The 22,672-nt window shown below is 52.1% G+C and overlaps 1 protein-coding gene across 2 annotated transcripts in view; it reads right to left on the bottom strand.

The window, feature by feature from the left end:
* Window positions 1-21,153, bottom strand: part of CHRDL2 (chordin like 2) — a 31,812-nt gene extending 10,659 nt beyond the window's left edge. For both annotated transcript variants that reach the window (XM_059929461.1, XM_059929462.1), the window contains exons 1-5: window positions 20,611-21,153; window positions 9,997-10,109; window positions 5,834-5,927; window positions 3,427-3,569; window positions 1,087-1,180 (exon numbers count right to left, since the gene is read on the bottom strand). In XM_059929461.1, coding sequence (XP_059785444.1) covers window positions 1,087-1,180; window positions 3,427-3,569; window positions 5,834-5,927; window positions 9,997-10,109; window positions 20,611-20,692 — 526 coding nt within the window. In that variant the 5' untranslated portion in view covers window positions 20,693-21,153. The remainder of the gene's footprint in view (window positions 1-1,086; window positions 1,181-3,426; window positions 3,570-5,833; window positions 5,928-9,996; window positions 10,110-20,610) is intronic.
* Window positions 21,154-22,672: the final 1,519 nt, after the last annotated feature.

Below are 22,672 nucleotides of genomic sequence, written 5' to 3'. Positions count from 1 at the left end.
TAACGTTGGAATCAGCCTGTTCATTAGAAATCACCAAGGCCAATTTCTCAGTGCACACACAGCACAGCTGAGGCCCAGAGAGGGGAAGGAATCTGCAGGAATTAGCTGGAAGAACCAGGACTAAACTGGGATCACCTGGCTCCTGGTCCGGTGCCCTTCCACAGTGCCAGCATCTGGGGAAACATTCTATAGTGGAGCACTCCCCTCAAGTCCTGCCCACAGGGGACAGTCCGGCCACCTGTGCACTTCATTCTGCCCAAGCTGCTTGCCCCGCACTCGTCAGTGTGCTGCCTCTCTCTGCGCTATACAGAGATGCTACCTGGATTCTGCTTGACACGGGTGCCCTGAGCTCCAGTGACCCCAGGCCTGTGCCCAGCTCTGCCATGAGGAAGACAGGAAGAGACACGGTCACTGCCTGTACAGACCCTCTCTCGTGCCTCTTCTGATCCTCTTGGCCTCATTTGATTGCAGGGGTTTTGTCCCCTCACCGCAGGCATTGCAGTAACACCCCCTTCACATGGGCTCCAGCCCACTTCCCTCAGACTCAGCCTGCCGGCGGGTGCCCTCGTGCCACACCTCCTCCATGTCTCTGCCCCCACTTCTTACCCTGCCCCACTCCCACCTCCCGCTCCCAGGACAGCCTAGCACAACCGGGGAGTGTGAGGGAATCACCCCGCCTTGGGGTGAATCTTTGACCAGTGAGAGCTGGTGGCTGTCGGGCAAATTCCTCCTCCTCCGCTATCACCTCCAGACTTTTCTGAGGAGCAGAAGGCCACTTAGAGCAAGAGGTCACACTTGATGTCAAGCAAAGGCCCGCTCCCCAGCACATTCCTGTGTTGTTTTTCCCTCCCTCCCTGCTTCACTCTCCCTTCCCCTCCTTCCTGCTCCCTGAGATTGCAATAACAAATAATGCACATCAGCCTCTGACACAGGCTTAGCTTTCTAGAGGCTGCAGCTAAGCCACTGCCCTGAGGAAAGAATGGTTTGCTACATGCTTGGTGTCCCCTGAGGTTCCCCCCTAACAGTCCATGGCTAGGTCCCTGCGGTGGGATGGGCGGGCACTGCCGGATCTAGGGACAGACTCACCTTTGCAGGCCTGGCAGCAGGAGGCGGGCAGCAGGAGGGGCGCAGGGCAGCCCGGGTCTGGGCAGGTCATGAGGCCGCAGTAGATCTGGCCCTCCTGACAGACAGAGCAAACAGGAGCTGGGAGACGAGCTCTGATGAGGACCAGCCCAGGGGCTGGGAGAGCCCCTGCCCTGGGGGCAAATGGCCTTGAGGTCCCCTCTGAGGTGCAGAGGGAGGGAGCAGCAGAGTGTCCTGGGCAAGGCCCAGCCACCTCAGAGGAGGGGTCCCTGTACCCCTCCCACTCTTACTCCAGGCCCTGAGGTAACAGTTACCCTTCAGCTTCTAAAGTGTTTTTGTACCCAGTCTCTCCCTAGGCTTTCACAGCAACCCAATAAGGTGAGATTCTCCCATCCTACAGATGGGGAGGGACTGCGGAGGGGCCTGGACCCTCTGAAGTCAGAGACACAACTGGGCAGAATGGGCTAGAACCCCGTCTTCAGGCTTTTCCTACTGCTATCAGTGTCCTTCTCCCCTGGCCTAGAACAGGGAGCCCAGCATAGAGGAGGGGACGTGTGCATGACTACTTGGGCTCATCTTGCTTTTACTGAAACTCGAGGTCCCCAAACTTCAGGACCCAGCCTGCAAAGGCAAGACTGCAGGAGAAAGGGCCTTCTGGGAGTCAGAGACCAGATGACCTTAGGTGAGTCACTTCTCTTTTCTGGGCCTCAGTTTCCTCCTCTGTGAAATGGGGGCACTCCCATCTGGGTTGTGAAATCAAATGAGGGAATGGTTACGAAAACCCTTGTTAAACTGCAAGGCACAATGTGTACCTGGGAGGAAGTGATATTACCTTGAGTCCTTTCCCTATTCCTTTTCCAGTGAGTCTCAAAAGTAAGGATTCTGATCCTTCAAACCAGTCCCATATAAACAGGGATCAGAAGAAAGAAGGGGAGACCCAAGTATCCAGGGAGTGGAGACAAGGGGTCACAAGAATGCTCTCTCCACCCCACCACCATCAGTTCTGTCTCTTCTCACAGCCCCTCCTAATCTAGGTGCTCATCCCTTCACAGGAAGCCACACAATGCAGGTAAAGGAATGTGGGTTTGGAATTATGTGGCCCTGGGTCTGAATTCTGAGTCTGCCACTTAACTAGCTGTGTGACCTTAGGCAAATTGCTTAACTGCTCTGAGCCTCAGTTTTCTTATCTAAAAAATATGAAGAGTGATATCCCCCTCATAGGGCCACTGGGATGCTGTATATAAACATAAGGCATTTCCTAGTAGGTACAGTGTACTAGTTCACTGCAAGAGGCCCAGGCCCTGCAAAAATAACCATTCTCTCAGTTGATTTCTAAGTGGTCACTCTTGTTATTATAAGTTGTTTGCTCTGCAGCACAGATACCTTAAAATTCAGATTCTTGGAGGGATGAGATCCTCTCACTGAAAAGATGGGAGGCAGGCCAGAGAGAGGTGACTCTCTCAAGGTCACACAGGGAACCATGGCAGAGCTGGAGCTGAAACATGGGTCTTGGTCTCTTATCCTCTCATCACCACTGAATCAGATTATTATCTTAAATGGAGAGGACCTTGGAGATCACCTGGTCAGACTCCCTTACACACTCAGAGGAACTGAGGCCCAGAGAAGTTCGATGATCAGGTAGTAGGGAAATCAGGAGGGCAGGAGTTTCTCCCACCAAAGCACAGATGCGCTAAGCCCAAGGATGAGGGTGACATGCCGAAGGGCACCTGCAAACATGCAGCAGGGCCAGGCCTAGAACCCCCCCTGAGGAGGAGGGGAAGACTTTCCAGCTCAGGCCCTGCTTGGCTTCAGTTTCTGTCCCCTGATAACACTGCTGGTTCAGCCCTGCCTATCCCTAGGCCCAACTCTGACCACAGCAGGGGAGTTTAAGCAGCTTCAGATTAAATTACATTTGCTGCAAACAGTCTGGCCCTGTCTCTGTGCCCCAGGATTGATAACTGATCATTTACTCATTCACTCATTCACTCACTCATTCATTCAACAATCATTACAGACATCTGTGGGCCGGGCCCTGAGCTGGGCGTAGTGGAGGATATAGAAATGAGTTGAATATATCCCCTCCCCTCAAGGAGTGCAGAGTCTACTGGGGGACACAGTAATGGCAAATGTCAGTGCAAGGTGACCAGGCAGCTTAGGAGGGTGCAGAAGCCCAGAGAAAGGCAGGACATTCCAAGTCCCAGATGTTCCCTTCCCCGTGAGCCCATTCACTTTCACTGTCCTTTGACCAGGAGGAACAATTCCCCCTACCCGCCCCGGTCCACACCACTGTGCTCTGCAGGCCCAGACCACTGGCCTGTGCTAAAGGGAAGTAGCAGGTCTTACGGTACAGCTGCAGAGGACACACTGGTTGGGCAGGCGGGAAGGGAGCAGCTCGTGGGCACTGAAGATCTCTCCATGTTGGTATGTGGTCCCGTTGTGCTGGCAGGACCTTGGCGGGGCCCGGAGCCCAGAGGGGGTGTGAGGTTCTGCAGGTGGGGAGGGGAAGGAGGAAGGAGAAAATGGTCTAAGAGCTTCGCCAGAACTAACTGGGTCACTTTTCTGAAATTTTTGTATCCTATCCCTTGCTATCATTTAAACCAAGCTCTGGCCTCAGCCTTCCCAGCCAGACCTCCTATCAGTGAACAAAGAGGTCCCCGGGACACCTATGTCTGACTATGTCACTCCCTCCCATGGCCTTTGAGCCCCTCAGTTTCAGAGCTGGCGCTGATCGAAGCAAGAAGGCAAGGCCAGATGCTTCAGGTACACTGAGCCCCACTCAGTGGGGACTTGTGTGAGTTCATTCAACGTTCAGTAAGCATCCATGGAGCACCTCCTAGTGCCAGGCACTGTTCTAGGTGCTGGGGATACAGCAGTGAACAAGACAAGGTCCCACATGGAGTTTCATCCTAGTGGAGTCAGCTGGTATGATATGGACTGTGCTTGTGTAAGCTTGGTGTCAGCTCCTGCCATTCCCTGGCCACCAGAGCCCCCTCCCCATCACCTGCCAATTAGCCGGCCCTCACCCTGCTGGGTAGAGGGGTAAGCCTCCTGTCCAGGGGGAACCTGCTCATTCTTTTTTTTTTTTTTAATTTTATTTTTTTAACATCTTTATTGGAGTATAATTGCTTTACAATGGTGTGTTAGCTTCTGCTTTATAACAAAGTGAATCAGCTGTACATATACATATATCCCCATATCTCCTCCCTCTTGCGTCTCCCTCCCACCCTCCCTATCCCACCCCTCTAGGTGGTCACAACCTGCTCATTCTTTCAAGACAAATTTACTAAGCACTTTCTCTGCACCAGGCGCCCTGCTACACATTGGGAGTGGAGTGCGAATAAGACCCGGCCCCTCCCATCAGGAAACTGACAGTCTCACTGGGGAGAGACAGGCCCCAAGCAGTGACACTGGTGTGGTATGGGCTAGGGCGATGGAAGCACAGAAGTTGTGGCAGCACAGAGGAGGTGCCCCTAACTCAGCCGGGGAGGGTGGGCGGGGAAGGCTTCCTGAAGGGGCTGATGGCTGAGCTGAGTCTTGAGGAACTCTCAGACCAGGCAGGCAAAGGGGCAAGGCTGGGAAAGAGAGAGGGAGGGAGGCTGTGAGGAAGAAGGGGTCTGGGCCAAGGCACAGTCCGCAAGGCGTGGTCAGGACTCCCGGGGTCAGCCTCAGCCGGGGAGGAGGCGTGATGCCCCCTCACTGGTCAGGATGAAGCACAAAGCCTCTGCTCCCCTAGGGAACCCAGAATCAGGAAACTATGACCCAAGCTGGAGTCATGGTCAGAGCCCTACTGGGGTCCCACTTGGAAAAGGAGCCCCTCTACATACGTACTCCATACAGGCCCCCAGCTCCCCAGGAGAGCCATGATTCCAGAGTCTGGAGCTGAGGCTACAATCTGGAGCCTCCCTCCCTTCATCACCTTTTTTTTTTCTCACCCAACTTAACCTTTTTTTTTTTTTAACATCTTTATTGGAATATAATTGCTTTACAATGTTGTGTTAGTTCCTGCTGTACAACAAAGTGCATCAGCTATACGCATCACCTTCCCAATGCTACTAAACGTGGATGCTCCTCTCAACGTGTCCCTGCCTTCTGAGTTGCTCTCCCCACTGGCTGCTCCTCACTTGCCACTTGGTTATGCCAGTCTCTTCCCAGACCACCTCTCCTCTCCTCTCTCTTACCTCTGCTTCCTCGAATCCGAGTCTCAGAGGCTCCTAGCAGGTTCTTAAAGTCATGGACATTTAGCATCATGGCACACAGCATCCCTAAACCCCAGCCCTGGGAGGAATCTCAGAGTACATGTACTCCAACTCCTTCGGCCAGTCCCAGCCCCTGGTGGTAACCCTGGGGTGACCCTGCAGGGCCTCCCAGCCCCAGCTCACTCACTTGCACTTACACAAGGCACGTCCACTCGCTCAGGCTCTGGCCGCCAGCCCAAGAGCGATAGGAGACCATGTGTGCCGTCAACAGGCCAAGCATGCCCATTTTCCTTCAGCTATTTTCCACATTCTCTCTGTCTTCCTGCCAAACACAGCTGCTTAAGTACGAGAAGTTTGTGGCTACCCCAGCCCTCCCTGGGGATCCATGGAGGATGTCTTCCCCTGAGCACCTTGGTGTCTCAACAGTTCTGGTGTCTGCAGACTGCCCCTCTCATTCCAGGGGCCTCCTTCAGCTGGAGGCCTGTGCCAGGAGTGGGTCAAGGGTCAGGGGGCCAGCGGGAGGCTGGCACAAGGGCAGGAGCGTGGCTACTTACCCACACACCGGGGGCAGCACTGCTGTGGCTCGGTCACAGGCTGGGGGCAGTGGACAGGCGGGCAGTGGAGGCGGTAGCAGCTCACATGGGCACTCTGAAGGCGACACAGGGGTCAGTCCTAGTTCCAAGGAGCCACTGTCTCCCACCGTCCTCTCCCCAAACCCCCTCCCAACTGCAGGGCACTGTACTCGTTTTAAGCCTGCGATGGGATAAAAGTGATAAACTCCGTGTGCCCAGTCTCTCCCCTTCCCCCGCTCATTTGTCTGGCTCGCCCATCCGTGTCCCTCCCCACCACGCACGAGGGCACCGTGTGCCTGGATTTGCACAGATCTTGTGTCCCTTTGTGGTATTTGAGAAATACAAGTAAAAGACTGGGTTATTCTAACATTGATCTTGACTGTGCTTTTTTAACTCCAGGGCTTTGTTCTTTTATCTCTGGACCTGAGCCTCAGGGCTAAGAGAGGAGTGTGACACACAAAGGGAGGTGACAGGGATGGGGACACAGCTAGAAACAGGATGTGGAGAAGACTCAGGGCTTTGTGATCTGCTCTCTAAGTCTCTGGGAGGTGTGGTTGATCCCACACAAAGCCTTGGGATTGGTACCAGAGGAAGGGCCTGAAATCTTGGACTTTTTCAAATACAGCAAACGAGAGGGAAGGGGCAGAGAAGCATTCAGAGAGATGAGCAGAAACAGAACTGGAGGGAGAGGCCACCACTGGAGGTTTTCCCAGGCAGTGTGTCAGCCTGTCACAGACGTCCCACACTTTCCTCTCCCTCTGCTGTAAGGGCGTTGCCCTGTGTTGTAACAAACCATTACATCTGTCTCTTCTATTCAACCGCGAATTCCCAAGAACAAGGGCCAAGCCTCACTCTATTCATCTCTGAATTGTGGGCACAGGGCCTCGCTCCAAACGAGTGCCTGCTGAAGTTCGAATGAACGAATGAGAGAATGAATGAGAGCCAGGAGGGGAAGGAGAGATGGTCTCTCCCTTAGTCAAATGGAGCCAGCTTTGTTTAAACTTTGGAGTTGGCAAGAGTGTTTCCAGCCCCAGCTGAGTGCCCCCGAAACACTTCTCCCAAGGCAGCCTCCTGCCTCATGGAGAACCCTGGAGCAGGCCTTAGTCTCTCTGGGGTCACTGCTTCCCCAGATGGCCAGAGGTGATCGCAAGGATTAATCAGTGCTAAGGGACATCCTAGAGTCCACAGGATTGGTCTGAGCTCCAAAAGGGGCCTTCTAGAGGCCTGGCACACAGGGGTGTTTGATAAATGTCCAGAGGGTGAACGGAGCCTCTCAGGTGAGAAACTAGGGTAAAGTATGAGGAACTGTGTTGTCTGAAGAGTTAGAATCTCTCTCTTGATTCTGGCCTTGAAGGAACCAAGGGGTGGAGATGATGAGCGACATGCAGCAGGAAGTAAGGCAGAGACAGGCTAGGGGGGCGAAAGGGCAGGGGCAAGGCAGGAGGCCTTGCAGCCAAAGGGTGCCTCTCAGGAAAGTCATAACTACCATTTATTGAGTGGCTACTAGGTATGGGCATTATGTTATATAGAAATGCATTCTCTCACTTCATCCTCTCAACAACCCTAGAGGTAGATACTATTTATTATCCACTATTTCAAAACGAGAAAAGAGCCTCTGAGAGGTCAAGTTGCCTAAGACACACAGCAGGTGAGCACTGTGTAGGGTCTGTGCACTTTCCATGAAAGTGCCTCTGGTGGAGGGGGCGGGGACTAATTCATTCACTCAGTGTTTACTGCATGACAGCTGGCGCCACATCCTCTTCTGAGCACTAGGGGCATAGCAGTGAGCGAGAAGCAAGAGTTCTGCTCTCACGGAGCTCCCCCCTAGCAGGGGGAGACAGACTATAAAAAATAAATAGGTAGGAACAAGATCATGTCAGATGTTAAATTTATAACAGGAATAAAACAAGGTAATGTGATTGCGTTAACAAGGTTAGACTATTTTAGAAACAGCCATAGAGAAAGCCTCATAAGGAGGCAACTTTATGTTATAAACTGCAAGATGAGAAGGAACCGTTCCTGGGAAGATCTGGGGGAAGAACATTCCGGGTGGAGGAACAAGTCGGAATGAGTTGAAGTGTTGGTGCAGGTAGGAAATGAGGTTGGAGAATAAGGCAGAGTCATATCACATAGCACCCACAGCAGGCAATTTGAATTTTACTTTAGGTGCAACGAGAAGCTATTGGAGGGTTTTAAGAGCTTTTGAATGACATGATTAGTTTTTTGTTCAGAAAAGATCCTTCTAGCTGCTGTGCGGAGGACAGATTAGAAAGGGGTACAGGGAGACCTCATGGGATGCTCACATAGCAGCCTAGGTGAGAGAGGAAGGTGGCTTAGATTAGGGGGGAGCAGTGATGATGGAGAGAAGGAAGGGATTCAGGATGTATTGGGGGGATGCCAGCTACAGCCCCTTGGGGTGAGGAAACTGTGTATGTGTGAACTCTGGGGAGGGAGAAATGAATTAGCTCCACTGGATCACAAAACTTGGACTTTGTCAACTGGACCGCATGATATGTCTGGAATTTTCTGTTATGGTTTCCTTCCTGTTTTTTGGCTATATTTCACAAAGTTCTTTTTGAAAAAGCTGATTGGCCTCAGATGTGCTAAGGAAAACCAAGGGGAAGCAGGGATGGGGGGTTGTGCTCCCACTGGCGTCAGGTTCGACCAGGGGCCAGCATGGTAGAAGCAGTGGGGAATCAGAGGGAAAGACCCCAGGAGGACTGAGACCCCAGTGGTCAGAGTCAGGAGAGGGGCTGGCCCACGCCCCCTCCATGTCCCAGTGTTTCCTCAGAAGCTCTTCTCTGCTCCCACCCTGAGGATTGTTTTAACAACGGAGGCTCTCACAGCCTTGGCTGTGCAGGGAAAGAGAGGAGCTAAGGGGCTGGCTGCAGCTGGGAGCTAGGTACTCCCTCCCCCCAGCACCCTCGCCTGGACAGAGAGAGCTGCAGACTTCACGCCAATGAGACTGGGCCACCGGCAGCTGAGCCAGAGCTGAGGGGGTTCAAGCCTCCTAAATCAGCAGTCCCCAACCTTTTTGGTGCCAGGCACCGGTTTCGTGGAAGACAATTTTTCTACGGACGGGGCAGGGTGAGGGCCGGGAATATTACTTCAGGTGGTAATGCGAGCAATGGGGGGGATGGTTCAGGCGGTAATGTGAGCGATGGGGAGCATCGCGGCAGATGAGGCTTCACTCGCCCACCGCTCACCTCCTGCTGTGTGGCCCAGTTCCTAACAGGCCGCAGACCGGTACCGTGGGTTGGGGACCCCTGTTCTCAATCACTCCCTCCTTCGCCATCCTCTAACCCCATACCTGGTCTGGGAATTCTGGACCACGTGGGGCTCTCGTTTATTCCACCCAGTTGACTGTACAAGGGCCTGTGGAGGATACTGGGTTGGGGTGGGCTGGGGGGAGACAGAGGTTAACAGAAGATCTGGTCTCTGCCCCAGTTGGTATAGCCTTCTGCAAGACCCCGAAATGGGCATGAGTGAATGCCTAGGAAGACCTACTCCCAGGGCTCCATCTAGGCGAGGCAGTAACTAACAGACACAGACAACCATTTTACTTGGCCAACAGTGATCAGGAGAAAGGGACAGAGAAACTTAGGTGGCCTCCCAGAAGAAAATACTTCCAGGTGAGGGATCAAGTAAGGCTCCTGGTGGAGGTGGCGTTTGGGTGAAGCTGCAAAGAATAAATACTTGGACCAGTGGTGTTGGGAGAACGCATCCTAAGGCAGGGCGGCAAGAGAGGTGGTTGGAGGAGATAGCCCGAGGAAAGGAAGGATTAGGAGGTCAGGTCACGAAGGCTGTCTTCTGCTGCATGGGCACAGGGAGGCTGGCACCAGCAGGAAAGAAGGCTGGATGAGAGATGGAAGGCCTGGGTCCTCATCCCAGCCCAGCTACCGACCCACTGTGTGATTTATCTCTGGGAGGCATGCACAGTAGGCATCTATGCCTATGTATTAGATACCCAGTAGTGAAGTGGTGTGGCCCCAAGTCCCTCAGTTGCTGCTGACAGAGCACAATTCTAGGGGGCCCAGTTCCAGAGTGCCCCTGACCCTCAGAGTCAGGCTGTCCTCCCTCCCTCCGGGGTGCCTTCATTGGAGGTCTCCCAGACATACCTGTCACAGGTGGCCAGAGGAACCTACCTCGGAACAAGTACAGCGCAGGCAGTACATCAGGCCCTGGGGCTCCAGGTAGGGGTGCCAGCTCTCGCCGGGGGAATACCTCTTCCCGTGGAAAAGGCAGAACATGTCTGGGCCTGGCAAACCAACCAGTGCTTTATCAGTCCCAGGAGGCTCCAGCCTGAAGTCCCTGCCTCTTCCCTCCTTTCTGGCTCTAGGAAGGATGTCATCTGGACCACTCAAGTGAAAGAGAATCCACAGGATGTGCTCTCCTAGTCAGAGGGCCAGAATGTCTGAGTTTGAATATCAGCTTGACCACACACTTGCTGTGTGACTTTGGGCATGTCACTGTCCCTCTCTGAACCTTAACACTTCTCTCACAGCGTGGTTAGGGGATTAAGCAGTGAACATGCTTTACAGATTTAAATTGTGGTGTTAATGTTAGTTATTATAATTAGATGAATAATCTGAGGCCCAGAGAGGCCAAACTACACCTCGAAAAACACATAGTAAGTCAGTCATCAAGCAGGGATGACAGCCAAAGTCTCCTGACTCACAATGCAGTGCTCCTTCTGCCCTCATAATCACACTTGCTTCCTTTTCCTTTGTCCCGTTTTGCTTATTTATTTACTACATCTCTGCACCCTCCCCTCCCTTGCCCTCTGCTGCTCCCCTGCCTACACACACACACACACACACACACACACACACACCCCTTCTCTGGGCCATGTGACCTATCTTTCGAATAAAGCCAATGACAGCAGCTTTCTTGCTTTCATACTCTACTGTGTCCCTATATCTCATTGAGCTCTGATGGAAAGTGCTTGAATTGGGAAAACAAAGTGCTGCCTAGTGAAAGGTTGTTAGAAAACTGACTTTTAAATATCCTTAAATATAGCCATTGGTACTGTGCACATCACTTGATTACTTTTGTAATCTGCGTATCAGTCGTCAATATGTAGATGAATGCTTCTAAGAATGACTAAAATAGTTTATTTCCTTATGTGGGTTAGATATCTCTCCTGCAATCCTGCTTTCCTGAGACCTCCACCCCTTCTCTCCTCCCACAGCCCGTCAATTGCCCAGTCTTTCAAGCTGTCTAGAACAATCATGTCCTTACCTCTCACCAGCTCAGCACCTTGCCCCAGGTCAGGGCTCCAGCTCAGGCGTTGAGGCCCCCTTGCTGTGTTCCTCTGCCTCTGGCCCTATCCCTGCCAACCCTCCTCCATACAGGTACCTGATGATTTTTACAACCCAGAAGGGTTGCTATCATTCCTACAAAAACCTCTCCATTATCCAAAGAATAATCTAAGCTCTTTCAGGGGGAAACTGGGAGGCCCAGCACAAGCTAAGTATCCATAAAGACGTGTTGAATTAAATGAGATTGAAATTTGGAGAAAGGAACCAACATTTGTTGATGATATTCTATTTACGTAAATTACTTAATTATCTTATTAACATCAATGTTTTGAGAATTAAATTGAATAATGCTTGGAAAGTGCTTACTTAGCCCCGTTCCTGACACTTAGCTGAATGCTATTATTATGATAATTATGGTAACAATGACCCTGCAAGATGGATATTGTCATCTGTTCAAGATTCAAGAGGATAAGGTCAGTTTTGCAGGGTCATTGGGATCGTTACCATGATTATAAGAAAACTAGATGAGAAAACGGAGGATCACAAAGACGGAGTGACTTGCCTGAGGCCACCCACCTATTGATTTGAACCCAGGACCCCAGGTTCCCAAGCGGAGATCCCTTTAGTTCACCTCACCTGCCATGGCTTTGTGCTCAAACTCAGGGCCTAGAGGTTTATTCTCTCGGTCCCACGGGCCACCATCCCCCATTCACTATTTTTTTCTCTTGGTCCCCTATTGGTCTAGAATCTAGAGGGGGATTGCCTTTCATGCCTCCTCCTGCACACTTTCTAGAGTCTCACACTTTCTGAATCATTCTCTTAGATGTTTAAACTCACAGAATCACAGAGCATGGAAAGCAGTACAGTAGCGAGGGCAGCTCACCCGCGAGGCCAGAATCCCCTCTCCGTGCTGGGGATGGCCTGGAGCAGAGGACAGGAGCTAAGGGCCGTTGCGGAGCTTTAGAAAGTTTCCTTTGTGAGAAGCTGAGAGCAGCCTCCCCAGCTCCCTGCACTGCTTCTGCTCTGCCTCTTGGGCCTCCCCAAAACAAGGATTTGAGGCCGCGGTCGTGATGCCCTCAGAGTCTGCGCTTCAGTGGCCACTGGGGCGGCCAAGGCTTGGTTTGCTCCCCACCCACTCTCCAGCCCCGCATAGTAGAGGGGGGATCAGACAGCAGATCCCGTTCCCAGCAAGGCCCCGGCTGGCCCGTATCAAATGAGCTGTGTTTATCTCTCAGCCGCTGCTGGCAGAGAGGGCAGAACACAGACCCAGCTGGGGTGCTCGGCAGAGCCAGCGCAGTGCTCCGAGGATTGAATAATGTCTTTCTTCCTCAGTCCCTCCCCCACCAGAGAAGGGAGCGATTGCAACACCGCTGCGGCCTTACGTCTTAGCCTTGCTGCTGAAGAAAACCTGTCCCACCTTCTCTGGGGCGGCCCTGTAGCCCGGCCCCTGTGCCAGTTGGCAACCCCTCCCCCTCTCCGCCGGCTCAGAGCATGAAGACAGAGAGAATGTCTCAGCCCATGCCCAGGCCAGGAGGTCCCTCCCCGCCACAGACGGACCTGGCAGCAGCTACGAATGTGGAGGCCTGGCAAGCCGTCCCCCAACCCCAGGAGTCCCAGGCCCACCACGCCCTCCAAGGTGAGAAGCACTGCCCAGAGTTCCCTCTTCTTCTAGGGAGGTGAGTGCCCAAGGCCACGCCAAAACCAGGCAGGAGGAAGAACTGCCAAGACCTCAGGCTGCCTCCGTCCCCGCAGTCCTGGCACTCGCCCCATCCTTGCACGTGGCTGGTAGAAGGGGCTCTAGCCTCCTTATGCCACAAAATCACTGTGTGATGTTGAGGAAGACTCCTCCTTTCCTTCTCTGAGCCTCAGTTTCCCATCTGCAAAATAAGGGGTGGGGGTGAACTTGGATCTTCACGGGTTTACTGTACAGATAGTTTCTGAATCCATGATTTCAAAATTCTAAGATTCCAAGGTTCTAGGTTTCTAAGATTCTACATTTCATTAGAACACAAAGCTTCTAGAGTTGTAGGATGTTGTGCTTCTAAGATTCGATCATTTCAGGCTTCCATGATTTCGGATGTGTTGATGGTCCCATACACCTAGGCTCTCAGGGGCTCCAAGGGGGGCTAGGATGAGGCTCAGGTAGCCAGTGCAGCCGATCCTGATGACATGGAGAAGGAGGCAAAGTCTGTTTCTCATATCCCCTCCCTTCCCATCCACTCTCTGTTGGTCCTCTGTGGCCTTCCCACTCCAGCCCTGGCCTGAGGCCTGCCCTGCTTCTTCTCTCCACCCCGCCACCATATCTCATCCCACCCATCATCTCTTTCTCCAACTCAGGGGCCAGCTGTGCCTTCTCTCAGGGGACTTTCGGAGTTAACGTGCCCCGCCAGTGATGTCTAACCCAGGAAAAAGACATTAGTGGAGGAAGTTTCTGTTTGAGGAGGATGATTGGCCCTGTTCCAGGCTTTAGAGAGACAAAGAAGAATTAAAGTGGGACAGGTCTCATACCCCTCAAAACCCCTCACCCAGTGTGTATGTAGTTCCCAAACTCTGGCTTCAGAATCCAATAGGCTGGGGTTCAAATTGGATCTGGCTTTTATCTGCAGCCTGCATTTAGACAAGCTATTTAAACATTCCAGGCCTCAGTTTCCATATCTGTTCAATGAGATTAGTAATAATCTTTGGGGGTTATTGCAGAATTAAATCAAATAATATGTGTAATATGCCTAATGCCTGCCACGTATTAGATGCTCAATTAAATGGTAGGTTAAAAACAAACAGACAGAAAGCAGACCTGGGTGCTGACCCCAAACTTCCCTAACAGTCCGTTCCTCATGGTATTCCTTCTACTCCCAGAATTCTATTAGGGCATGAACATCATGGTGCCTGCCATTAAGGTCAAATCTCCCAGGTCTCAACCTCACCAACCTTGCTTCCTGTGGTTTCCTGCACTCTCCTCACAAGCCAGACTCCCTCAACACCACCTCTGCCTACACAGATCTGGGCTGGGATACAGCCACGAAAGTGGTCAGAAAGGTTGGAGGAGAAAATGGGAGGGCAGGGATGAGAGGCCAGAGATCAGGCTGGAGAAAGAGGCAGAGGCTCACGAAGGGCCTTGAGACCCCCAAGGGCAAAGGAAAGCCACAGAAAGGCTTTAAACTGGGGTGTGCCCATGGTCAGGTTTGCATTTTAGAATCATCACTGCGTCTGCAGGAATGGAGAATGGTTTGGAGAGCAAGACTGGAGGCAGAGAGACCAGGGAGAGGCTGTTACAGTCATCTGTTTTGAGATAATGCTGGCCTGGACCAACGCAGGAGCAGTGCTGATTGGCAAAAGTACAGATTTGAGGAACACTAAGTAGGTACAGTAGGTAGGCTTTCAGACAGACTGGATGTGGGTGGAGAGGGTGAAAGAGCAGTCAAGGCTGGGATTGAGGTTTCAGGCCTGAATAAACAGGTGAATGTGGGGTTCTTAGCACAACAGGCAGTAAATGTTATTGTCATTAGTTTTGATGTATTATTATCATTAGTAATAGTAACATTAGTTCCTGCTATTCATTCACTGATTGAGCATTTTGTATATCAAGTCATACATGTCCATGGGCCTAGTACGTAACTAAATAAGACACCCACCCCACCCTCAAGGAGCTTACAGCCTAATGAAGAAGACAGATAGATAGGATACATACAGTTGACAAGTTCTAAAATAGTGGAAGCATGGGGGCTTGAGGGAAGGCTTCCCTGAGAAGGTGCCTGAGCTGGACCTTGAAGGAGTTAACAAGGTAGAGACGGGTTGACCTAATCTGAATTCAGGGTAGCAACGTTTATCAGACTCTGGGATCTGTCACAATGTTATCACGTCACCCTAGCCTGTCACGAGCAGGCTCCCACCTGCTTTTCCAGCAGAACTCTCTGTGGTGGCCCTTTTTTAAGCCTCACCTTCTCTTGCTAAATTTCTCACTCCCCCCATCCAGCCCCCACCCACGCTCCTTCAGGCTTCTGTGCCTTTACACACACTGTTTCTTCCACCTGGAATGTGATCCCCCATCTCCAACGTTTGACCAACTCCTCATTCTTCCAAAGCCTGTTTAGATGCCACCCCGTGAAGCCACCCAAACCTTCCGGGCCACTGGCCAGTCCTTCCTGTGGGGTCCCACAGAACTGAGTTCAGCCCTCTGTCACAATTTTCATCATACTAGATTAGAAATACTTATTGAATGGGTTCCTCTTCCTTACTAAACTGTGAGTTTCTTGAGAGCAAGGACCAGATCTCATTCATTTTTGTATCTCCAGTGTTCCGTGCAGAGGCTACATAGAGTTGGCACTTGATAAATGAATGCATGATGTTGTGCTTTAAACATCAGAGAGACCAGGGAGAGGCTGAATGGAGTTGAGGGAGGTTCTGGAAGAGGAGGGGATTGCTGGCCCTTAATCCTGGAAACCTCTTGCTTTAACAAAAAGGGAAATTCAGGATGTGACAGGAGGGCCAAATCCCTTTAGGCACTTTGATCTTGCCACCTAATGGGAATTAGCCTTTGACCTCCCCTTTCCATCTCCCATCATCTGAACTCTCAAATTACCCACCAAACCAAACACCATGTACAAAAAGGCCAGGAGCCTGGGGAGGTATGCGGCTGAGCGATTCCATGATCTTCACGTGTAAGTCAAAATTCCCAAGCTGCCCCATCCAAGGTCAATGCACATTCTGCCTTGAAACCCTCATGCTGCGATAAAGCTCTCTTATGGAGTAGTCAGGAGTGGGTAGTGTGGCTGGGAATTCTTCCAAAAAGAGACAGAAAAGACAAGAAGGAAACTTCTGGGCTGCAGGAGAGGCTGGATAAGACCACGAAAATGGCACCAGGTGGAGCTGGGGCTGGAACTGTGGCTGGCCTGTCCCCAGCCTGAGAGAACTCAGGAAACCTTAGAGAGAGCCAGCCTGCGAGGGAATGTGAGAATGTTCACATCTTTTCCCTCACGCCCAATCAGCCATACTTTATTTATGTATAGTTCCCTTTTCACACAAACAAACTTGCTCCCCTCTGAGACATAAGCTCTGCTCTGGGCACTGGCACTCGATGGGGGAGGCCTCCGAAGGGAATCAGAAGTACAAACCTCGGCTCCTCAGTGGCTGAGCTGTGCAACCTAGGGAAAGTGCCCTCACTTCCCTGAAGCTGAATTCTTACCTGGCACATGGCAGATGTTCAGGAGCATAGAAGGACCTCAAAGGAGAGAGTCCTCAAACCAGGAAAGGCAGCTCTGTTGCCTGGCAAAGGTCAGGGGGCATAGAAGACCCTATTTATATTCCATTCTGCCTTGGACGTGTACATTTATAGACTTACAGAATCTTAGAAAGTTAGGGATTGAGAGATGATGTCCAATCCCCTGTTTTACAGATGTGGACACTGAGTCCCAGAAAGGGATTGGGACTTGTCTAAGATCATTGATTTTTGCTAGCAAGAACTCCAATGCCAGTCTTCAGATCTGGGTAGGTGGGGGCTGATTATAGGTAAACCCATACCCTAAGGGACAGGATCAGAAGAAATGGCTTTAAATTGCAAACAAAAGGGTTTAGCTGAGACACAAGGAAGAATCCTGACTGCAACAGAAGAGTGTGGAACAGGCTTCTCTGGGATGGGATCCTGCCCAGAGGCAGGGGGATGCCTGCAATGATCTCTGCATTGCACCTCCCAGCAGCACTGCTCCCATGCCAGTCCTCTTCTTTGGGAGTCCAAGGGATTCAAGGTCCCTCTCCCAGAGCCTGGCACCGTGGCCAGCGGCTGGGGGAACTTGAGAGGCCAGTCCTGGAACAGGTGCAACAGCTGGAGCAACTGCACAGCTGCTGCCCTGCTCGGCTCGGCAGCCGGCAAGCCAGTGAGTGAGACAGAGACCTCTACTGGTGGGAGAGAGGAGGTGCAGAACCTCCTAGACAGACCCAGAGAGGGGCCTGACTGGAGCCAGGTGTCAGCCCTCTGTACTCACTGTGCCAGGCTCTCTAGGCACTTTCTCTTGGTGTCTGAGAATCAGTCTGTCTATCCAGTCCTCCCTGGCAGGGCAGGAGTACCAGGCTGCCGACCCACACTCTCCCAACTCCCTTTTCCAAAGGTCAGAGCAGACTCAGAACCAAGGCAACAGCATCTTTGGTTCTTAGAGTCTTAGATTCATGGGATGTTAAAGCTGGAATGGTCCTCAATGATTATCTATTTGACTCCAACCATCTCACTTTACAGCTGGGGAAATCTCAGGGGCAGAGAAAGGCAATTTGCCCTGGGTCACAGTTGGAATTGGTGGCAGAGCCAGGGCTGGAGCCCTGACCTCCTGATTCCAAGTTTGCCCTCTGCACCATATCATACCATGGGAGCTCCCTTCCCGCCCCATCTCTGCCTATGGGGTCTGGGGTTTTGTCACCTGGGAAAAAAAACTTTGATTCCCATAGTATATATAACCCTTGGAGATAGAATAGAGGAGCCGATGCTTTTACCTGATAACTGACTCTCTCCTGAAGTCAGGATTGGCTGGAGGGAGAGATGAGAAAGCAGAAGTGTGCTGGACCCCTTAAAGGGGGGTGTGGAGGGCACAATTAGTAAGGAAAGAGCACAAAGAAGAGGAGCTGACATAGGAGAAAGAGCACTGGAGAGGGAGTCAAGGTACTAGGCAGGTTCTTGTTCCACAGACAGAAGGGAGGGATGGGTGCCCAAAGCGACTGACATCATGTACGCATGCGGCTCAGCCTGGGACTGGCAACAGTACTGGTCAGTGACCAGGTCAGGGACCTCACCCTGGCTAAGGGCTCTAGCTGGGAATGGAATAGGGGTTTGATCTATGGTAGTGTTTGAGGATTAGGCCTCAGCCTGTGGCTGGAGTTGAGATTCAGTTTGGGCTAGGATCAAGGCTCAATCTGTGGCTGGAAATAGAGCCAAGGATAGAATAACCTTTGTTTGAATACCCTTGTGCTTTAAATAAGGAGCAAGCTGCCACGCATGTTCACAGGACCTAGGCATTCTGCAGGACTGGGCCACCTCAGGAGTCAGACACCACACGGGCTTGAGAATTTCCATCTGTTGGTACCACTTCTGAAAGCACCTAAGATGTCACCAGGAGATTTCTTATCTATAACAGGCCCGAGACCTTACTAACTAAACTTACTAAACTAAGATGAGGGTCTTCATAGGAGATCTTCACATAAGATCTGGGCAAATGACTATAGGATTGTTTCTAGATTCATAGGTTGTTAGTACTACACAGAATGAGGCTCAGAGAAGGAAAGTGATTTGTCCTAATTCACACAACCAGTAAGTGACAAATCGGGGACTAGGATCCAGGCCTCTGTTCTTTGCTTTAATAAATTTGCTTTGTGACTTTGGGCAAGTCACTCCCCCTTTCTGGGCTTCAGTTTAACTATAAGGATTGGTACATCGAGGGGTAGAAGATTTTCAAAGGTTCTTCTGGCTTTGACATCCCAGAATCTTACACCCCTCTGACTACCAGTCCACCTCACATTAACTCAACAGTTCTGCTCTGAGGTTCTTCTTGCATGTCGGGAACCAGGCTCCAGACTAGGGGAGATGGAATACTGGCAGCACCTAGTGAGAAACATGGCCCAAAGGCCAGTGGAGGCACAGAGGAGGGGAGATCAGAGTGCATCAGGTGGCAGGGAGAGTTTGCTGGAAGAGGTGTGACCTAAGCAAGGCTGTAGAGGGCTGACAAACTGTGGGAGGCAAGGAGGAGAGGTGTGGGTAGGACACGAGCAATCTGCAGAAAGATCTGATTCTAGGACATCTTTCTAAGACACATCCAGGGCAACGAAATTTGGAGAAAAGCCTTGGGGGTTAAGAGCCATGTGCCAAGTGGAAGGGAGGCAGGCATGGAGGGCTTCCTGTGCTAAGTTTCTTTTAAGAAACAACAGGAAGGTACTAGGAGGAAACCTCCAGGGCTCCAAGAGGGGGAGGAGACATTGATTGAGTAGTAGGCATTGTGCTGGGTACTTAACACAGTCACCTCGTTTAATCCTCCCATGAAGTGTTCGGGTTCCAGGTGAGTATGGGTCTTAGATAGATGCAGAAATTGAGGCTCAGAGAAGTTGTCACTTATGAAAAGTCACACAGCTACTAAGAGGCAGAGCCAGGACTTGAACCAACCCTGGGCTCTTTTCAGGACTTGTTACTAAGGACTTCTATGAGTTTCACGCTGCTGGCAGCCCAGAGACGACCAGACATGCAGCCTGCCCTCATGATCAGAGACAAGAATGAAACAAAATCCAGCACTGCCGGCTCCAGAAAGTCACGTGCAAAAGAAGGCAGAGGTGGGGGAGCTGAGCTGTGGAGAGCAAAGAGCTCTAGGCTGGGAAACTGGGGTTTCATCCTAGGCTCCGCCCTGTGTAACCTGGAGCAGACCACTGCCCTGGGCCTCGGTTTCTTTATTGGGTATGTCAGGGTTTGAACTAAGCTCCTTCCTTCTTTTTAAGAGAATCTTTGGTTTTGTTTTTCCATCCTCACAGCGTTCCAAGAGATTGGCAGAAGACGGGGAGGAGGTCCACCAGCCTATTGTGGAAACAGTGAGGAAACTGAGGTTCAGAGAGATTATATAAACTGTTTGCGGTTACGCTGTGTCTAAGTGGAAAAGCATGAATTAGGGAACATGTTTTTCAAGAACCTACCATGGACCAGCGAGTTGCTGGTGCTGGTTGCTTTCCATGTTTTCTTGAATTTAATCCTCAGAACAGTCCTAGGATTTTTCACTCCCATTTTATAGATTAGCAAACTGAGGCTCCGAGACATGCCCTCCATGCCTGCCTCCTACCAGCTGGTATTCAACAGATCTGGGATAGTGAAGACCCTGGTCTATCTCACTGTGCCCTGCTATCTTCCAGTGTCTCACAACTCCAAATCAGGGTTCCTTCCACATGCTGTGGGACACGGGGGAAGAAGGCATAGGATTTGGAACTGGAGAGTCCTGGCTTGGGATAGCTCACTACCTCTGTAAACTTGAGCGCGTTTCTTCTCTCAGCTTAAGTTTTCTCATCTGTAAAATGCAAATGATAATACCCACCTCATGGGAGTGTTGTGAGCATCAAAAGAGAAAAGTAATGGGAAAGTTATCCTAGTTAGCTCTTCTTTCTTTCCACTGGCTCTCTTTAAGTGCAGTAGCCTCTTTGCCTTCATCAGACCCTTACAGCCAAACATACCAGACTCTCTACTAGGAATAAGCATACCACCTCCCCAACAAAAAGCACAGTGCCCTGCCCTCTCTCCCACTGCTCTCAGTTCCCTCCTCCTCGGGTCCATGGCTGCAGCCCCCTTGGCTCTGAGTCTTGCCAAGTTCCCCCCAGTCTCCCAGACTCATGAGCCCATACTGGTCCGCAGAGAAGTCTCCACCCTCCCGGTACAGGTGCTCCCTGGATGGCTGTCAGAACAGTCTGGGGTCCCAAGTCCTGGCACTTTCCCACGCATCCCGGGTCTCCCATCCCTCTTCTGCCATCCAGTACACCCACCGCGCTACTTACGGGCTCGTGCGTGGGAGTCCAAGGGGAACCAGAGCAGCGCGAGTCCCAGCAAGGAGGAGAGGACCCTTACCTCGGGAACCATCCTTCCTTCCCCAGGGCCAGGCCCCCAGGCGCTGAGCCGGGAGGGGGAGTCGGGAGAAAATGAGATGAGGGGGTCACTGAGGCACAGGGCCACAAAGCAATGCACAGACACAGGGAGGGCGGCTGCTACAGTGGAGATTCAGAGAAGCGTCGAGAAGAAGGTGGTGAGGACAAAAAGAGAGGTCCAAGGTGGGAATAAGGGGAAGGTGGAAAGAGAACGGAGGGAAAGAGATGGAGGGATAGAGGAAGGTATGCAAGAGGGGAAAGCGATTAAAGCAAAGGAGAAGGTGAGAGGGAGGGGTGGAGAAGAAAGACAGGAGAGGACAGGGGTCCACCGAGCGCGCAGCGTTGGGCGAGGCGCGCGGGACCGGCGGGCTGTTCCGGGCGTGCGGGCTAGAAGCGGCCGGCGCCCTCTGCTCGCTGGGCTCGGGGTCGGGCCGCGGGGTCCTGGGGCCCGGCGGGGCGGCGGTACCGGCGGCGGCGACGGCGCGGCGGCCGCTGGGGGAGGCTGCGCGCGGGCCGGCTGTGCACGCCAAGGGCGCCAGGCGCCGCGCTCGGGCGCATTTGTACTTTGCCGCGGGAAGCAGGCAGCCCCGGCCTGGCGCTGGCCTAGCGCTGGCGCCTCCTCTGGGGCACCGCGGGCTCGGTGGATTGGCCACCCGAGAAACAGGCCCACTTTTCCCCCTCCTCTCTAGTGCCGGTCTCTGGGACAGACGCTCCAGGCGCGGCGCCGAGTGGAGGCGAGGGGGCTGGGGAGGGGGAAGGAGCCACCCGGGCCACGGGTTTTAACCCCTGACTCCCCGCGGCGCCCAGAGTGCAGGAGGACCGAACCCAGTTAGGCTTCAGGTGGGACGTGGGGGTGGGGAAGGATGAGATGTCGAGTCGGGGAGGGGAAGCGGGCTGAGGAACCGAGAGGCGCTCAGGTTAGGGAACTCGGCGGTGCGTGCACGGAACTCCGCCTCTGGATGAAATCGGGACACTTGCTCTTCTTAATTATGTTGTGGACTTGGCCACTCCACCTGAGTCTGTTTCCCAGATCCCGATACTAAAATTGGGATCTTAGTATCTTCAGTATCTTTTGATATTTTAATGTCTTCCCACAATTATTTCGAACATGAAATGAGATAATGAACGTCAAAGCACTCAGATCTCGAAAGGAAGGGGTCCTAATTCCAGGAGCCTGGAATGCTTTTAACAGTTACCCCCCACCCCCGAACCCACAGACACTATGCCCAAGCTGAAATCCAGCCCAGAGGGATCCTTGGTTCTTACTCTGGGAGTCTTCCTCTGCTTCCCCCTCCCAGTCCTGAAGCAGGACACAATCTCTCCTTTGCCTCTGCAGGTGAGGCCTGCACCTCTCTGAGAATGTTTGTCATACTCAGTCCTCTTGAGTAAGAGCTTTTTGTCAAAGTGTTGTCTTTCTTACCAGAAGGTGAGTTCTGGGAGGGCAAAGCCTAGAGCTCCCCATCCCAGCCCATGGTTGGTGCTCCATACCTCGTGTTGAATGAGTGTATGAATTAATAGGACCTAAGAAGAGAACCACCAGCTCAGTCCAGATAAGAAACACTCAAAATCTGAACTCAAAAGGGCAGGGCCCTTGTCCTGGCTCTCTCCCTAGCTTGGACATCTTGTGTAAGTTCATCCATCCCCAATTTGGACCTCAGCTTCCTGCCCAGCTTCTCTTGCAGAGCTGCTGGGAACTCCAGTGAATGTTGGAGGGGAGAAGACTGGGAGGAGTAAGAGATAAGATGGGATGTTGAATCACATCCCACTCTGGTAGGGAATCACATTTCCAGGTTGAAACACTTCTGACTGTGTCTGTAAAGATGACTTCCTGGGCTATGGCTGTGCTCCCCATCTACTGTGTGGCCAGTCCATGCTCTCCAAGAACAGAGAGCACTGGAGGAACGAGTGATCCCAGAAACAGAGTTTCCCCAGGGCTCTCCGAAATAGAGACAAACATGATCTGCCCCTGGGTGCC

Source organism: Balaenoptera ricei, chromosome 8, assembly GCF_028023285.1.
Source record: "Balaenoptera ricei isolate mBalRic1 chromosome 8, mBalRic1.hap2, whole genome shotgun sequence".
Taxonomy (NCBI): domain Eukaryota; kingdom Metazoa; phylum Chordata; class Mammalia; order Artiodactyla; family Balaenopteridae; genus Balaenoptera; species Balaenoptera ricei.
The sequence above is the reverse complement of the archived record's forward strand: the minus strand, read 5'-3'. Positions and strand labels throughout refer to the sequence as shown.